Below are 19751 nucleotides of genomic sequence, written 5' to 3'. Positions count from 1 at the left end.
GAAAATTCAAAATGTGTGTAGGTGTGTGTGTGTAAGTGAGTGTGTGTAAGTGTGAGTGTTTCTCGTATGTGAAAACATACTTGGCAATAAAGTGTGTGTGAGTGTGTCTGTGTGAGTGTGAGTGTGCACGTGTGTGTGTCTGTGTGTCTGTGAGTGTTTCTGTGTGTGTGTGTGTGTGTGTGTGTGTGTGTGTGTGTGTGTGTGTGAGAGTGTGTGTGTGTGTAAATGTGTGTGTATGTGAGTATGTGTGTGAGTATGTGAGTGTGCGAGTGAGTATGTGAGTGTGCGAGTGTGGAAACTTGGTATGTTTCATCAGCGACATGTTCTGAGCGCATCTGATCGGCTTGACCCCGTGTGTGTGTGTGTGTGTGTGTGTGTGTCCGTGTGTGAGTGTGTGTGTGTGTCTCTGTGTGTGTGTGTTTGTGTGCATGTCTGTGTGTCTGTGTGTGTGTGTGTCTGTGTGAGTGTGAGTGTGAGTGTGAGTGTGTGTGTGTGTGTCAATGTGTGTGTCAGTGTGTGTGTGTTCCTCGTATGTGAAAACATACTTGACAATAAAGTGTGTGTGTGTGTGTGTGTGTGTGTGTGTGTGTGTGTGTGTGTGTGTGTGAGAGAGTGTGTGTGTGTGTGAGTGTGTGTGTGTGTGTGTGTGTGTGTGTGTGAGAGAGAGAGTGTGTGTGAGAGTGTGTGTGTGTGTGAGAGAGTGTGTGTGTGTAAATGTGTGTGTGAGTGTGTGTGTGTGAGTATGTGAGTGTGTGTGTAAATGTGTATGTGAGTGTGTGTGTAAATGTGTGTGTAAGTGTGTGTGTTCCTCGTCTGTGTGTGTGTGTGTGTGAGTGTCTGTGTGTTTGTCTGTGTGTGTGTGAGAGGGTGTGTGCGTGTGTCTGTGTGAGTGTGTGTGTGTGAGTGCGTGTGTGTGTCTGTGTGAGTGTGTGTGTGTAAATGTGTGTGTATGTGAGTGTGTGTGTGAGTATGTGAGTGTGTGTGTAAATGTGTGTGTAAGTGTGTGTGTTCCTCGGCTGTGTGTGTGTGTGAGTGTGTGTGTGAGTGTCTGTGTGTGTCTGTGTGTGTGTGTGTGAGTGTGTCTGTGTGAGTGTGTGTGTGTGAGTGCGTGTGTGTGAGTATGTGAGTGTGCGAGTGTGAGTATGTTTTCGATTGTGAGTATGTTTTCGATTGTGAGTAAGTGTGTGTGTAAATGTGTGTGTAAATGTGTGTAAATGTGTGTGTAAATGTGTGTGTAAGTGTATGTGTGTGTGTGTGTGTGTGTGAGTGTGTGTGTCTGTGTGTGTGTGTGTGTGTGTGTGTGAGAGTGTGTGTGTGTGTGTGTGAATAAAGACCTTTGTGATTCTGGTTCTGATGTTGCAAGAATTTTGCCTCTAGGCCTTACGATTCAGCACAAAATTGGGTTTTTGGACTGTTGGTGGCGCTAGAGGGTTTGAGCTAGACACATCAAAGTTGCTACAGTACTTCTAAGACTGGCCTCTACATGTGTGCCAAATTTCATAACTTTCCTACGTACGGTTCTATGGGCTGCCATTGACTTCAATGACGGACGGAAGAATAATAATAATAATAAGAAGAAGAAAACTAACGATAACAATAGGTGTCTACGCCCCTTCGGGGCTTGACCCCTAATAAATATAGCTGCAAGCAGCGATACCGGGGTCAAGCCGATCAGATGCGCTCAGAACATGTCGCTGATGAACCATACCAAGTTTCGTAGCGATATGGCATTGTATTGGTAAAATACTGAACTTGACGTGAAAATTCAAAATGTGTGTAGGTGTGTGTGTGTAAGTGAGTGTGTGTAAGTGTGAGTGTTCCTCGTATGTGAAAACATACTTGGCAATAAAGTGTGTGTGTGAGTGTGTCTGTGTGAGTGTGAGTGTGCACGTGTGTGTGTCTGTGTGTCTGTGAGTGTTTCTGTGTGTGTGTGTGTGTGTGTGTGTGTGTGTGTGTGTGTGAGAGTGTGTGTGTGTGTAAATGTGTGTGTATGTGAGTATGTGTGTGAGTATGTGAGTGTGCGAGTGAGTATGTGAGTGTGCGAGTGTGGAAACTTGGTATGTTTCATCAGCGACATGTTCTGAGCGCATCTGATCGGCTTGACCCCGTGTGTGTGTGTGTGTGTGTGTGTGTGTGTGTGTCCGTGTGTGAGTGTGTGTGTGTGTCTCTGTGTGTGTGTGTGTGTTTGTGTGCATGTCTGTGTGTGTGTGTCTGTGTGAGTGTGAGTGTGAGTGTGAGTGTGTGTGTCTGTTTGTCTGTGTGTGTGTGTGTCAATGTGTGTGTCAGTGTGTGTGTGTTCCTCGTATGTGAAAACATACTTGACAATAAAGTGTGTGTGTGTGTGTGTATGTGTGTGTGAGTGTGTGTGTGTGTGTGTGTGAGAGAGTGTGTGTGTGTGTGAGTGTGTCTGTGTGAGTGTGTGTGTGTGTGTGTGTGAGAGAGAGAGTGTGTGTGAGAGTGTGTGTGTGTGTGAGAGAGTGTGTGTGTGTAAATGTGTGTGTGAGTGTGTGTGTGTGTGAGTATGTGAGTGTGTGTGTAAATGTGTATGTGAGTGTGTGTGTAAATGTGTGTGTAAGTGTGTGTGTTCCTCGTCTGTGTGTGTGTGTGTGTGTGAGTGTCTGTGTGTTTGTCTGTGTGTGTGTGAGAGGGTGTGTGCGTGTGTCTGTGTGAGTGTGTGTGTGTGAGTGCGTGTGTGTGTCTGTGTGAGTGTGTGTGTGTAAATGTGTGTGTATGTGAGTGTGTGTGTGAGTATGTGAGTGTGTGTGTAAATGTGTGTGTAAGTGTGTGTGTTCCTCGTCTGTGTGTGTGTGTGAGTGTGTGTGTGTGAGTGTCTGTGTGTGTCTGTGTGTGTGTGTGAGTGTGTCTGTGTGAGTGTGTGTGTGTGAGTGCGTGTGTGTGAGTATATGAGTGTGCGAGTGTGAGTATGTTTTCGATTGTGAGTGTGTGTGTGTGTAAATGTGTGTGTAAATGTGTGTAAATGTGTGTGTAAATGTGTGTGTAAGTGTATGTGTGTGTGTGTGTGTGTGTGTGAGTGTGTGTGTCTGTGTGTGTGTGTGAGTGTGTGTGTGTGAGAGTGTGTGTGTGTGAGAGAGTGTGTGTGTGTAAATGTGTGTGTATGTGAGTGTGTGTGAGTATGTGAGTGTGCGAGTGTGTGTGTAAATGTGTGTAAGTGTGTGTGTTCCTCGTCTGTGTGAGTGTGTGTCTGTGTGAGTGTGTGTGTCTGTGTGTGTGTGTGTGTGTGAGTGTCTGTGTGTGTCTGTGTGTGTGTGAGAGGGTGTGTGTGTGTGAGTGTCTGTGTGTGTCTGTGTGTGTGTGTGAGTGTGTGTGAGTGTGTGTGTGAGTGCGTGTGTGCGTGTGTCTGTGTGAGTGTGTGTCTGAGTGTGTGTCTGAGTGTCTGTGTGTCTGTATGTGTGTGTGTGTGAGAGTGTGTGTGTGTGTGAGTATGTGAGTGTGCGAGTGTGAGTAAGTGTGTGTGTAAATGTGTGTGTAAGTGTGTGTGTGTCCCTCATAAAGACCTTTCTGATTCTGATTCTGATTCTGATGTTGCAAGAATTTTGCTCTAGGCCTTACGATTCAGCACAAAATTGGGTTTTTGGACTGTTGGTGGCGCTAGAGGGTTTGAGCTAGACACATCAAAGTTGCTACAGTAACTTCTAAGACTGGCCTCTACATGTGTGCCAAATTTCATAACTTTCCTACGTACGGTTCTATGGGCTGCCATTGACTTCAATGACGGACGGAAGAATAATAATAATAATAATAAGAAAAAAACTAACGATAACAATAGGTGTCTACGCCCCTTCGGGGCTTGACCCCTAATAAATATAGCTGCAAGCAGCGATACCGGGGTCAAGCCGATCAGATGCGCTCAGAACATGTCGCTGATGAACCATACCAAGTTTCGTAGCGATATGGCATTGTATTGGTAAAATACTGAACTTGACGTGAAAATTCAAAATGTGTGTAGGTGTGTGTGTGTGTAAGTGAGTGTGTGTAAGTGTGAGTGTTCCTCGTATGTGAAAACATACTTGGCAATAAAGTGTGTGTGTGAGTGTGTCTGTGTGAGTGTGAGTGTGCACGTGTGTGTGTCTGTGTGTCTGTGAGTGTTTCTGTGTGTGTGTGTGTGTGTGTGTGTGTGTGAGAGTGTGTGTGTGTGTAAATGTGTGTGTATGTGAGTATGTGTGTGAGTATGTGAGTGTGCGAGTGAGTATGTGAGTGTGCGAGTGTGGAAACTTGGTATGTTTCATCAGCGACATGTTCTGAGCGCATCTGATCGGCTTGACCCCGTGTGTGTGTGTGTGTGTGTGTGTGTGTGTGTGTGTGTGTCCGTGTGTGAGTGTGTGTGTGTGTCTCTGTGTGTGTGTGTGTGTTTGTGTGCATGTCTGTGTGTGTGTGTCTGTGTGAGTGTGAGTGTGAGTGTGAGTGTGTGTGTCTGTTTGTCTGTGTGTGTGTGTGTCAATGTGTGTGTCAGTGTGTGTGTGTTCCTCGTATGTGAAAACATACTTGACAATAAAGTGTGTGTGTGTGTGTGTGTATGTGTGTGTGAGTGTGTGTGTGTGTGTGTGAGAGAGTGTGTGTGTGTGAGTGTGTCTGTGTGAGTGTGTGTGTGTGTGTGTGTGAGAGAGAGAGTGTGTGTGAGAGTGTGTGTGTGTGTGAGAGAGTGTGTGTGTGTAAATGTGTGTGTGAGTGTGTGTGTGTGTGAGTATGTGAGTGTGTGTGTAAATGTGTATGTGAGTGTGTGTGTAAATGTGTGTGTAAGTGTGTGTGTTCCTCGTCTGTGTGTGTGTGTGTGTGTGAGTGTCTGTGTGTTTGTCTGTGTGTGTGTGAGAGGGTGTGTGCGTGTGTCTGTGTGAGTGTGTGTGTGTGAGTGCGTGTGTGTGTCTGTGTGAGTGTGTGTGTGTAAATGTGTGTGTATGTGAGTGTGTGTGTGAGTATGTGAGTGTGTGTGTAAATGTGTGTGTAAGTGTGTGTGTTCCTCGTCTGTGTGTGTGTGTGAGTGTGTGTGTGTGAGTGTCTGTGTGTGTCTGTGTGTGTGTGTGAGTGTGTCTGTGTGAGTGTGTGTGTGTGAGTGCGTGTGTGTGAGTATATGAGTGTGCGAGTGTGAGTATGTTTTCGATTGTGAGTGTGTGTGTGTGTAAATGTGTGTGTAAATGTGTGTAAATGTGTGTGTAAATGTGTGTGTAAGTGTATGTGTGTGTGTGTGTGTGTGTGTGTGTGAGTGTGTGTGTCTGTGTGTGTGTGTGAGTGTGTGTGTGTGAGTGTGTGTGTGTGAGAGAGTGTGTGTGTGTAAATGTGTGTGTATGTGAGTGTGTGTGAGTATGTGAGTGTGCGAGTGTGTGTGTAAATGTGTGTAAGTGTGTGTGTTCCTCGTCTGTGTGAGTGTGTGTCTGTGTGAGTGTGTGTGTCTGTGTGTGTGTGTGTGTGTGAGTGTCTGTGTGTGTCTGTGTGTGTGTGAGAGGGTGTGTGTGTGTGAGTGTCTGTGTGTGTCTGTGTGTGTGTGTGAGTGTGTGTGAGTGTGTGTGTGAGTGCGTGTGTGCGTGTGTCTGTGTGAGTGTGTGTCTGAGTGTGTGTCTGAGTGTCTGTGTGTCTGTATGTGTGTGTGTGTGAGAGTGTGTGTGTGTGTGAGTATGTGAGTGTGCGAGTGTGAGTAAGTGTGTGTGTAAATGTGTGTGTAAGTGTGTGTGTGTGTCCCTCATAAAGACCTTTCTGATTCTGATTCTGATTCTGATGTTGCAAGAATTTTGCTCTAGGCCTTACGATTCAGCACAAAATTGGGTTTTTGGACTGTTGGTGGCGCTAGAGGGTTTGAGCTAGACACATCAAAGTTGCTACAGTAACTTCTAAGACTGGCCTCTACATGTGTGCCAAATTTCATAACTTTCCTACGTACGGTTCTATGGGCTGCCATTGACTTCAATGACGGACGGAATAATAATAATAATAATAATAAGAAGAAGAAGAAGAAGAAGAAGAAGAAGAAGAAGAAAACTAACGATAACAATAGGGGTCTATGCCCCTTCGGGGCTTGACCCCTAAAAAGAATCAGAAATACAGAATCAGAAATATACAAGTATGTGTGGGGAAAAAAAAGAATCACTTGTCAATTTAAAGATTCACAGATCCAACCAGACGAGATTGGGCTCCAAATTCAAATTTAAATTCAAATTTATTTGTATAATACATTTAACAATTGACAGTCTCAGAGCAGTTTTACAGAACATAAACATAAAACAAAAGGTTAATAAAAAGATTAATATAATACAAAAAGATTATTAATTTTTTAGAGGATTAATATTAGATATATTTAAATGTGTTTGTATTTATCCTCAGACTTGCTCATTCGGGATAAATACAAACACTTTTTTTTTTTTTTGCATAATTGCAAAATTGTTTATGCAATTATGGCCACTTTTTTACTCTTTGGCATTGCAAAGTGTTGGTTTTCACTCTTTATAATCTTTATAAATCTTATGAAATCTGTATTAATTTCTTCACAGGGCTCATCACAGGTGTGTAGAATTGCACATAAGTTCTTCCATTATAAAACTTCATAATCATTCCTGAAGTACTTTTTTTGACCATTTGACAGTTTGGCCATTTTATTCATAGAATGGAGTTGTGTAAAAAATGCTTTTTGAAGATAGACCACCTCATACTCTAGCACATTTCTAGCTAAACTGTTTATTTCATTATCGTCCTTTCATTCCCTCAGAACCAGACGCTGAGCTCTCATAGATTTCACCTATTGCAGGGGTGAAAAATTGACCAATTAAAATGTATTTATTTTATTAAAAGGGTCCAGATCCTTGATTACAATTGTCTGGATAAGCAACTAACATGAATGAACAATGACAACATGAATGATAATAGTAATGAACAGTTACCTTTTAGTGCTTAACCATTAATAATTTATTTTTGACTATCAATAAGACAATTCAAATTAGTGTTTTGCTTCATAGTGGTGCTTCATATAAGCTACATTTATTTTTCCATTTGATTGTAAATATATATTTCTTTCATTGAACTTTTTTAAACCAGACTTTTCATTGATTCTCTAATCTGACCAGACAGGGTACTGTAAGAAAAATGAAAAACCTTCTACAATCTGAAAGCTCTTGCTAACCTTGTCTTCCTTCCAATGAAACACCTAAAAATAAACTAGGTCAGTAAACTACAGCCAGCTTGTTCACCATTTATGGACTTTGCAGTATTCATTAATTAATTAATCAAATAAACAAGCCATGTTGATGCAACCATTTCCTAGCTTCTACAGTGTTGTTGATTTCGATCATTTATACCTTCCAGAGACTGATATAATGAATTCTTGAGCTGAAATTTTGTTTAGGAGGTCAAAGTGATTCCTTAACCGAGTATCAAAACATGTAGCAGGTCTGAGACAATTTGTTGGATTTTTGCAGGCCATGAAAGAGAAAATGGCAGAATTGAGGCCACTGATTCCTGTGTTGGAAGAGTACAAGGCGAACACACAGCTTGTTCTACAGTTCAAGCAGGAAGTTCAGAATGTGACTGCCAGTCTGGCATTGCTTCAGCAAGAAATGGGATCGTATGACTATGATGAATTGCATTTGCACATCACCAGCTTAGAGGAAAGACTACATGCATGTATGCAGAAACTTGGTATGTGCATATACACAATTTGACACATTTTTTTCATAAATTGTGCTTTTTCCTAGTGGTTTTTTTGTAAACATAAATATAGCAAGGTTTAGTCTTCTGTTATTTAAGTTAGGGTCATTTACAAGCCAGGAATGTCGTATGTTTTTAGATAAAATGTTTAGACATTTTCGATAAATGTACAAACAGTCAAACTGAGCCTGTACCTTTCTCATTTAGATTGCCCCTTGACATAGATTCTACCAAACTCTGGAATTGTACTGGAGGAATGAACAGCATTCTTAATAAAGATGATAATGGACAGTGGACTGTACTGTCAACAAATATTAATTAAAACATTAATTAAAAATAAAATCTAAACACCAATTACAGTTCAATATCTCTCTTTTTATTATGTTTGAGATTTGTATATGGCTTATCAATCAAATGTCTTTATCATACTGACATCAGTGTGAAAACAACAAAAAGTATTATTATAATAATAAATATTTGAATAATGAGTTTAACAAATTAGCTGCCTGTTACAGTTATTAAATGCTGTACAATCAATAATGTAAATTAAATATCAACATGGTATTTGGCAATATAATATAACATGAAAAATGGGATTTTAAAAGAAGCAATAGAATTGCATTTGCAAAGAGCTTGGCATAAGACATTCCATAGTTTGGGGGTTGTTTCACTAGTTAGTCTGCAATGTCAAACAATGTCAGTTTGTTGCCCAAGGACCTGATGGTGCAAGCTGTTTGGTAGGTATGTACAGTAGAAGCTCAAAGAGATAACAGAAGCCAGACAGTGAAAGACTTTAAAATTAATAAAAAGGAGCTTATGTTGAATATGGGAAGTGATAATAAACAGTGTAACTGGTAACAGCTCAGTTGTGATATACAGAATACAGCAAATCTGATTTGTTAATGATGTTATTTGTTCTAGCAGCTTTGTCAAAATATGTTCAGAGTTTTAGCTGGTAAACCAATAAAAAGATCATTACTGTGTTCTAGTATTAATGTATTCTAGTAGTAATGTATTCGAGAACAACAGCAAAAGTCCTTGACAGATTAACACGCATAACAAATGTAAATACCTCAGGGCTTCTCAAATGTTGTAGCCAGGGACCTCTGTAATGGTAAATAAATTTCAGTTGTTAAATTAAATTACTAGGAGTTTACATAATCTCACACAAATGCAAAAAAGGATTTGTTATTTGATGTGTGTTTGCAGCATGTGGAAAGTTGACTGGCATCAGTGACCCTGTAACTATTAAGACATCTGGATCTCGCTTTGGAGCCTGGATGACTGACCCACTGGCTCCAGAGGGAGATATTAAAGTGAGTGTATATAAATACCAATAATAACAACAATTTGTATTGATTTAAACATACAAACAGAGACAAAAGTGACAAGTTAATATCAAAATTCTTAGACATAGCTCCTTGCCCACTACTCGGACAAATGTGCATGTGGGGTGAAAATTGAGTACAACAAAAATGGAAGCTAACCCTAACTTACTTGGTTGTTTTAGGCTGTAAAAACATGCACTGCCATTGAAAGCAATATCAAATACCTGAATTATTATTTACAACTTATTATTTATTCATAATGTCCCTGTAAAGTCTATGTAAAGAGGAGTAGATTGGAGGAGACTGATCTAAACTGGAGAGAATGCTTATCTTTAGGACTGATTTCTGACTTCTAGTTCACTGTTTAAAAACCATGCTTGATCAAGTGCTATTTTATAAGATTCTAGATGACTTAGGTGGAAGTGATGTTGAATAAAGTAATTAAAGTCATTCATTTGATTGTGTTTAATCATGCAGTAATATATAGCCATTATTCACTTTTTCAACCTTAAATACAAGTGCTTGTATTTAAGATGGCAGTCTAGACCTGTGGGTCTTAGACCTTTTTACATGAAACGCTTCCTTCTGATGTTTCTGACTGTGGGTCCAATTTGTAAATTCCTGTTTTGTTTCCTGATTCCTCTTCATTTTGCTCAGCTTTGTACTATAATTCTGCTCACCACAAAGAACACATTTTGAAGACTTGTCATGCTCTTCAACAAAGCCTCACATACCTCTTGGCTATGACATTAACAAAGTGCTGCAGCCACAGCTATGAGACATATTAACCACACTCTGTGTTGTGAAAGTACACCATACTGTCTTCAATAATATAATGGATAGTTATTGGCTAGCTTTCACTTGTTGCCATATTTACCACATTATGTAATAACTAAGAACTGAAAATACCTTGTGCATTGATAGATTCTGCTTGCAGAATAGGAGACTGCAGCACAAGACAATCAAAAAGGGTGACCCCAGGTTGGGAAGCAGTAGTTCAGATGCATCTTTACTCAAAAAAATGTTCCAACCGCTGGTCTAAGAAGATGCAAATAATTTGAATAATCTCAATTTCTCGTCCATTAAATCATCTTATGTCCCTGCTTAAAATTTGTCATATCTTAAGCTGAAAATTGATAATAGTAGAAAATTGATAATAGTAGTAAAAACCTGTAGTAATAACATTGAATTTAAATAGCATATTAGCCATTCTGAGTGTCTGCTTTAAAAAATATTATTTATTTATTTATTAATCTTTGTCTCTTTGTTACTGAACATGCATTTCTTCTTAAGTCCTGAGCTTTGTGACAGCTGTATAATTGATTCATTCCACTAAGGTACAGTAACCTGAGCATCCTGCAGAATGCGGCTTGTTGGTGGTCCCAGTTGCAGTTTGTGGGATCAGTTACAACCTTAGTAAAATGTAAAATCAAACAAAATAAATTGCGCTGCACCTCCTGATGTATGTGCAGTACAGTCATTTCTTAAGTCCCCAGATTTAAATTGTAAGGCCCCAGATTTAAGTCTCCAGATTTAAATTGTATTCCAAGGTTGTAAGTTGCAATCTGAATTGAAGAAGGCATGCTGTTCGCACAACCTGGAGAATTTAAAGGACAAATTGTTCTGGATTAAAATGTTCTGCAAGGAGGGGATTAAATCCCTTAGTGTATCGAGATCCCTCTACACATGTCCCTTGCTGTTAAAGCTTAATACAGTACCTTTCTCCAAGTGAAGCTTTATCAGTCAGTAATCATGTAAGTGCTGATAATTGTGAAACCACTGTTTTACAGTCAATGCATAAGTCTATAGTAGTGAAGCAGTTAATGTAGAATGCGTTCCTATCCACAGCTATGGTATGTTAAGCTTTGAGCAGTTAGAATAATGTTGTCAATACAGGCAGCAGAAATTACAAAAAAATACAGGTTGATCTGAGTGAATACATTCATTCATTCATTCATTTTCTACCGCTTATCCGATTTGAGTGAATAGTTTTTGCTCATTTTTTGAGAGAGGATGCTGGTAATTCTGAAATTGATTGTAGTCACTGTATGATATGGGTGTAAAGGCAAACCCTGACCAATGCTACTACTGTTAAATGGTTTACTCTAATAGCACTCTGATACAATTTGCTTTGCTTTGCTTTTTTTTCAAACATTTATGTTATTAGTGCTGCAAGAACTTCCAACCAGATGGAATTTATGAAACCTTATTGTGCTGAAATGCTGTACATTTCAGCATGTCTTGTATGTGTGAGAGAATGTTTCACCGTGTTTATAATGTCCGTTAACAAAATACAATCAAGCTGGTTTTGCAGATCCTAACCATGCATGCATATCTCTTATAAATGCATTCTCACAGATAAAGCCTTGTGGAAAAACAGTCAACTCTGCAAAAGAAATGCTGGGGTTGCATTTCATAAAAGAGAAACAAGCATAGAGCATATACTGTATGCTATCCAATTTTTGAGGCAAATTATTAAATAAGTGGATAGGTCTGGCACTCAAGAAGCATATTTTATATTTACACTACTATTCTTGTTGGCTCATTCCCCTTCTCTCTCTCACCCTCTACTGTGTGAAATAAAGAGTGGTTAAGCTTTATGAATCTACAGATTGTAGTTATGATCTATATGAAAGTGTCATCTCCACTTCTCTTTAGGACTTATATTTCTCAATTTTCTTTTGTTTCTTGATTTTCCCTCTTGTACAGTAGATGCCCCACTTTCTCAGACAGGCAGGACTTGGGGGCAGTGCTAGGATTTGGTCATACGTAGCAGTGTTTTAATGCAGAAAGATTTGAAATGATACATGTAGGTTCCATGACAAGTTTTGTTTTATCCCCTTTGTTGTATGAAAAGAAAGGTTTCTAAGAGATGCTATTTTATGAGATATTTTATTTTTTATCTACAGGTATGGTATATGGATGGGTACCACAACAACCGCTTCGTGCGGGAGTATCGTTCAATGTCAGACTTTATGACATCAGACAATTTCACATCCCACCGCCTTCCACACCCGTGGTCTGGAACAGGCCAAGTGATTTACAACGGTTCAATTTATTTCAGCAAATTCCACAGCCATGTTATCATCAAGTTTGACTTCAAGACCTCTACCATTAGCAAATCCCAGAGGCTGGACAGTGCTGGGTACAACAATGTGTACCACTATGCATGGGGTGGCCACTCTGACATTGACCTAATGGTGGATGAACATGGGCTTTGGGCTGTCTATGCCACAAATCAAAATGCAGGCAACATTGTCATCAGCAAGCTCAACCCAGTTACCCTACAGGTCATCAAGTCATGGACGACCAATCATCCAAAGCGCAGTGCAGGTGAATCCTTTATGATTTGTGGCACACTCTATGTAACCAATGGGTACTCTGGAGGGACAAAGGTCTACTATGCCTACCACACCAACACCTCTACCTATGAGTACATTGATGTCCCGTTGCAGAATAAGTACTCTCACATCTCCATGCTGGATTACAACCCACGGGATCGTGCACTCTATGCTTGGAACAATGGACACCAAGTGCTCTACAATGTTACCCTCTTTCACCTCATTCACTGATATTTTAAGATTCAATCATAAAAATTAAAACATCACTAAGCATTTAGTATCCATTTTTATCCTGGTCACACACAAGTTGTGGATGGATACTGGATGGAATGCCTGGTTGTGGCACCATGCACTCTCACTCTCACACACACATTCACAACTAAGAACGATGTAACAAAGCCAAGCCACCTGCCCAGCATGTTTTTGGGAGGTGGGAGGAAGCAGCAGAACCCAGCGCAGAAATTAAGTGAACACTCAAAACTCCATACAGACAATAACTCTTACAAAATGGAGGAGATTTAAAGTGCCACTCGTTTCACCATCAGGCCTCCTATATATACACGCTCTCACTTCCTCACTCTCTCTAGCTGTCTATCTTTATGCATAAGCATACACAAGCACATAACTTTATCTGTGTAAAAGCAAAAATAAATGCTGAAATACATTTGCTGAAGACAAATAATGTACTCATCAAAATTGAGCTAATAAGGGCACTGACTGTTGGTTATGTTCTGCTGTTATTATCCCTTGAGATTATACTTGAACCTACCATTTCTAAAGCCCTAGTGTATCAGTGTATGTAAAGCAATGTAGCCTTTTGGACCAAAGACATTAAATGCATTAAATGAAAGAATAGCACCATTCAGAGTTGTGCTAACATTTTGACTGACATATCAAGGCTGACATCCACTCAGCATTAATGTTTCTACATGCAGTATACTGATGCCCACTAAAGAGTACGTTCAGGTAGAACTTTCATGTGGGACCTTTAACACTTGTGTTTGTGACTAACAGTGAATATGTTTTGTTTTGCATGAACAGTTTTTAGCCATGCAAGCATTATGGTTGGAATGTTTATAATTCTATGATCTATATATATATACACATGTTTGTGTTTTTTGCTAGATTTTGGCACCCAGGATGGTTGTTCTGTTTTTGTGATTAGTAAGTTGTTACCTTGGTATGTTGTTACTTTTTGTCTTGACCAATGCTTATAGACTTACATTTATTTTTAGTAATTGCTTTATACTAGTTATGGTTGCTGTGGATGTGGAATCTAACCTGAGAAAAACAGGATGGGATAGCTCACTTTATTTCTATCTTAATTTTATTTGGTTTTCATAACTTTTAGCATGCTGCACATGAAATGTGTTTTCTCAATATTTCTCACTGGTTTATTTGCTTATCTAAGGACGAATTCTGACAATGCAACAATTTGGTCTTTAATATTAATCAGAACTTCTCAAAGGACACATTTAATGGTTCTTTTGAAGGTGAATTCTCAAATTATTTTTTGATTCTCTTTGTTTCCGCTTCCCCTTTCATGGGAGCTCAAACATGCTGCCTACATACGGCCTTCTAACTGGCTCACCTATACCCTTATTCATCAAACCTGTGCACAATTTTGAAAAATTTCATCTTTGCCATATGTGTTTGATCAAACTAATATCTGGTCAAACGTCATTCAGTCGTTCAGTTTAAATGAGCTAAACCAATGTAAAGTTTTTTGCCAGATTTACAATTTTATTTGAATCTAGTAATGTCCTCAAAACAGAAAGCTAGGAGCATGAAATGTCAGGTCAGTTAGTAATAAGCATGCAGAATATATGGATTAATAAGTATGTCACAAACAATTGACCTATTACACTTTTTATATTGAGCTTGATAATTAATGCCCAATGTATGTACAATAATAATAATAATAAAAATAATAATAATAATAATAATAATATTAAAAATAATAATAACAATAATAATAATAATAATAATAACAACAACAACAATAATAATAATTAATAGAAAATTATTAATAGCATAATAGAAGTAAAATTAATGAAAAAAGTAAATCACAACTCCACATGGGAATCCTAAATAAAATAAAATAAAATAAATAAATAAATAGCATAGAAATTGCAGTTTAGGGGTCTAAAATAATAATCCCAAATAATTGTGTGTCAAAATGCATTTTAATAATGTGAATCATACATATGAGCTCATTAGTTCTTTTGATTTGTGTAGAGGATGCACCACAATTTTAAAAAATGTTGTTATACAATCAATGCTAAAACAACCAATTTTTTTCTTTAATTTGGTAGTTTGCTTTTCAGTCTTTAACTTCTTTTTTTTAATTACGTTCACTTAACTACAGGTCAGAAGAAAATTATTTTGTGATTTCTGATTGTGGTTCTCAAAGAGAATTTCTTTGTTCCTCAGATTGTGACAGCTATAAACTAAATGCTTGGCGATTTATCTCACTATACAGAGACAGGCATTTATTATTATTATTATTATTATTATTATTATTATTATTATTATTATTATCCATTCATCCATCCATTTTCTACCACTTATCCGGGAACGGGTCGTGGGGGCAGCAGTCTAAGCAGGGACGCCCAGACTTCCCTCTCCCCAGACACTTCCTCCAGCTCTTCCGGGGGAATACCAAGGCGTTCCCAGGCCAGCCGAGAGACATAGTCCCTCCAGCGTGTCCTAGGTCTTACCGGGGCCTCCTCCCCAGGGACTCCTCTCGATGCGGAGGAGCAGCGGCTCTACTCTGAGCTCCTCCCGAGTGACCGAGCTCCTCACCCTGTCTCTAAGGGAGCGCCCAGCCACCCTGCGGAGGAAACTCATTTCGGCCGCCTGTATCCGGGATCTTGTCCTTTCGGTCATAACCCAAAGCTCATGACCATAGGTGAGAGTAGGAAAGTAGATCGACTGGTAAATAGAGAGCTTTGCCTTGCGCCTCAGCTCTTTCTTCACCACAACACACCGGTATATCGACCGCATCACTGCAGAAGATACACCGATCCGCCTGTCGATCTCCCGCTCCATCCTTCCCTCACTCATGAACAAGACCCCAAGATACTTAAACTCCTCCACTTGAGGCAGGAGCTCTCCACCAACCTGAAGGGGACACGCCACCCTTTTCCGCTGAGAACCATGGCCTCGGACTTGGAGGTACTGATTCTCACTCGGCTGCAAACTGTCCCAGTGCACACTGGATGTCCTGATTTGAGGAAGCCAACAGGACAACATCATCTGCAAAAAGCAGAGACGAAATCCCGTGGTCCCCAAACCGGACTCCCTCCGGCCCCCGACTGCGCCTAGAAATCCTGTCCATATAAATAATGAACAGGACCGGTGACAAAGGGCAGCCCTGCCAAAGTCCAACATGCACTGGGAAAAAGTCTGACTTACTGCCGGCAATGCGAACCAAACTACTGCTCCGGTCATATAGGGACCGGACAGCCATTAGCAGAGGGCCCCAGACCCCATAATCCCAGAGTACCCCCCACAGGTCACCACAAGGGACACAGTAGAATGCCTTCTCCAGATCCACAAAGCACATGTGGACTGGTTGGGCAAACTCCCATGAACCCTCCAGCAACCTGGCGAGGGTATAGAGATGGTCCAGTGTTCCACAGCCGGGATGAAACCCGCATTTTTTAAACCAGTGCCTTGCCACTGAGGAGCTTCTCAACTACCTCAGTGACCTCAGCTTGGGGGATCGACGAGTCCACAACTGAGCCCTCGGCCTCTGCTTCCTCAGTAGAAGACATGTCGGTGGGGTTGAGGAGAACCTCGAAGTACTCCTTCCACCGTCCGAGAATGTCCCCAGTCGAAGTCAGCAGATTCCCACTCCCACTGTAAACAGTGTGCGCAGGGCACTGCTTCCCCCTCCTGAGGCGCCGGACGGTTTGCCAGAATTTCTTCAAGGCCGACCGATAGACCTTCTCCATGGCCTCACCGAACTCCTCCCAGACCCGAGTTTTTGCTTCCGCAACCACCCGGGCTGAAGCTCGCTTGGCCCTCCGGTACCTATCAGCTGCCTCCGGAGTTCCCCGAGCCAACCAGGCTCAATAGAACTCCTTCTTCAGCTTGACAGCATCCCTTACATCCGGGGTCCACCACCGTGTTCGGGGATTGCCGCCACGACAGGCACCGGAGACCTTACGGCCACAGCTCGGGATCTGGTTGAAGCTCTGCCGGAGGTGGGAGTTGAAGAGCTCTCTGACAGGAGACTCTGCCAAACATTCCCAGCAGACCCTCACAGTACGTTTGGGTCTGCCAAGTCTGTCCAACTTCCTCCCCTGCCATCAGATCCAACTCACCACCAGGTGGTGATCAGTTGACAGCTCCGCCCCTCTCTTTACCCGAGTGTCCAAGACATACGGCCAGAGGTCAGATGAAACAACCACAAAGTCAATCATCGACCTCCGATCTAGGGTGTCCTGGTGCTACGTGCACTGATGGACACCCTTATGCTTGAACATGGTGTTCGTTATGGCCAAACTGTGACTAGCACAGAAGTCCAATAACAGAACACCACTCTGGTTCAGGTCGGGGGGGGCGTTCCTCCCAATCACGCCCCTCCAGGTGTCACTGTCGCTGCCTACGTGAGTGTTGAAGTCACCCAGTAGAACGACGGAGTCCCCGGTCGTAGCACTTTCCAGCACCCCTCCCAGAGACGCCAAGAAGGTTGGGTACTCTACACTGCCATTTGGCCCATAAGCGCAAATAACAGTGAGAGACCTATCCCCGACCCGAAGGCGCAGGGAAACGACCCTCTCGTTCACTGGGGTAAACTCCAACACATGGCGGCTGAGCTGGGGGCTATGAGCAAGCCCACCCCAGCCCGCCGCCTCTCACCGCGGGCAACTCCAGAGTAGTAAAGAGTCCAGCCTCTCTCGAGGAGTTGGGTTCCAGACCCCAAGCTGTGCGTGGAGGCGAGCCCAACTATCTGTAGTCGGTATCTCTGAACCTCCCGGACCAGCTCAGGCTCCTTCCCCCTATTATTATTATTATTATTATTATTATTATTATTATTATTATTATTATTATTATATAACAAAAACTTTTTAAGTATGTTGGCCACACACCAATGATAGGGACCAAAAGTCACTTTTAAACATTTTATATTGTATGTGTATATTGTGTATATTGTTTGAAAAAAGAAAATTAAATGTACGCCGATCATCTGATTCATTTCTTTACTGTATGTTCAGTGTTTATGTAAAGACTTTTTAAGTCTTTAAAGTACTCTGTTGTTGCTGACTCAGAGTGTCTAACGTAACTACTTGTATTTTACTCGTTCAAGGAAGTGAATTTTTTACTTTTTGACCTGATTGCAATTTTATTTTTTCTACCCTTATAGAATGATGTAATGTCTGCTTTAATTCTATCTTTGTGCTTGGTTGGATTGCAAGGATTCGTCACAGTAATGATGGTCAATGTGATTGCTTGTGTCACACTGTCAGGTGCAGACTGTCTGTATTTTCCTCTTACACAAAAAAGACATAATAAAGAAAATTTCTTCCCAGGTCTATAACCCAGTGTGAGACTTTATATCTAGTGTGTAGTCTGTGCGCCTATTACTTTGAGAAATTAAACAATTCCCTGCTTACTTATATTGAATTAGGAGAGGCTACCAGGATCTTTGATTAGATAATGGCTGTGTGATGTATGACCAAACTTGCTGGATGAGCTTTGGTGCTGCTTTAAACAAATTGATAAATTATTATTACAAAAAATATAGAAGTATCAGAAATAAGACTAAGAATTACTGTGCTCTTCTGATCTCTTCTCCTTCTTTAATATACTATTTTTTGCTATACGTTTAATCTCAGACAACTTGTGATGTGAGTAAGGTTTTAATTTTTGTGTGTTAAATATTCAATCAGTTAATCAAAAATATTAATGACTTCATCATCAACATTTTCCTTTTTAACTAATTTAGAGACAGATATATTGGTTACATAGGTTAAGATACATAATACATGACTAGATTTGCAGTCAAAAGGATGAGCAAACATGGCAGATAACATGAACTTGCTGCACATGTGTGTAAAGAATACAGGACATTTACATTGAATAAAGAATCCAAATTCATCCAAAATCATAGTCTTGCACTCGGTTCATCAACCTTTCTAGTCTGTAAACAACTTCTTTGTCAACAGGAACATGATTTAAAAAATGCTTTAGTCACTGACTCTCAGTTCAACAATTTTTCTCAAAGTCAGAATAGACGTAGCACGTTTTGAGTTTTCCCGTGTGTGTGGCTGGTAAACTTGCTTGAAAAAATTAATTCAGAACAGATTTGATGTTAAGTTCATCATGCCAATCACACACAACAGATTCATCGACGCAGGGGTGGCATGTGATTGATTCCACAAAATTTCAGAGCTCTTTCCCAATGTCATCAGTATGTGTGGTGTATTTCGACCACGGTTTAAACATTTTCTTCATCACTATCCCAGGAAGGATTTACTGTTAAATTCAGAATTTATTTTAAATTCTGATGCTCTTTTGCGCAATGTAAATTCTTCTTATATACAAGATTTCTATCTTTCTATCTTCTGTCTGTATGTGTGTGTGATTAACTTCTAACATATGGTTTATTAATATTAATAGGGAGGATGATTGTGTGTTTGTGTCTCATAAGATCTTTAAACACTTAGAACATCATTCTTAATGAACTTTTGACCTAAACATGTATAAAAAATTAAGAGAACACTATTCTCAATGATTTAAAATAACAGGGTAAACTTTGCATTTACGGCATTTGACAGACACTCTTATCCAGAGCGATGTACAAAAATGCTTTTAAGTATCAATGAATACATTAACACTGGTTTACTAGGTTACAGACTATTAACCTAAAATTCTGTTCAGTTTTTTTTTTCTCACAAACAAACTGTGTGGACAAAAATGGCCGAATGCTTCTTATGTTGTAGAGACAAAGAAATGAAAAATGCTAAAGTACAGAAAATAAAAAATCTGCTCATGATCCAAAACACATCAATTCAAGAACAATCAGAATCAGAATCAGGTTTATTTGCCAAGTGTGTTGACAAACACAAGGAATTTGGTTCCAGCTGTTTGTGACTCTTAAACTTACAGACATAAATAACACTATACTATACAAGACAAGACAATACAGACTATACAAGACAATGCAGATGTGATATAATAGGCAGTATGAGTATATGAAAACGGAATATAACTGATCAGTTTTGTACATAAAGTGTGAGAGTGCATGGTAGTGCAAATAACGATATTGTGCAATATTATGCTTTTGTGCAATATACAGCAGCAGTAGTGTGTGTAACATACACGTATGATGTGATGAATGACAGTAATGTGGTGACAACAGAGGTAATGTCGTGGCTTATGATTGCATGACTGCCTCTGGAATTGGATTGCTACAGTAATTTTT

At 40.2% G+C, this 19751-nt stretch overlaps 1 protein-coding gene across 2 annotated transcripts in view; it reads left to right on the top strand.

Moving 5' to 3' along the window:
- olfm1b (olfactomedin 1b) overlaps positions 1 to 14126 on the top strand; it is a 45293-nt gene extending 31167 nt beyond the window's left edge. For both annotated transcript variants that reach the window (XM_060890813.1, XM_060890812.1), the window contains exons 4-6: positions 7419 to 7638; positions 8857 to 8963; positions 11885 to 14126. In XM_060890813.1, coding sequence (XP_060746796.1) covers positions 7419 to 7638; positions 8857 to 8963; positions 11885 to 12547 — 990 coding nt within the window. In that variant the 3' untranslated portion in view covers positions 12548 to 14126. The remainder of the gene's footprint in view (positions 1 to 7418; positions 7639 to 8856; positions 8964 to 11884) is intronic.
- The last annotated feature ends 5625 nt before the right edge of the window (positions 14127 to 19751 follow it).

The sequence above is a fragment of the Tachysurus vachellii genome, chromosome 17 (genome assembly GCF_030014155.1).
Source record: "Tachysurus vachellii isolate PV-2020 chromosome 17, HZAU_Pvac_v1, whole genome shotgun sequence".
Lineage (NCBI taxonomy): Eukaryota > Metazoa > Chordata > Actinopteri > Siluriformes > Bagridae > Tachysurus > Tachysurus vachellii.
Note: the sequence above shows the minus strand (reverse complement) of the source record. Positions and strands in the feature narration are given on the sequence as shown.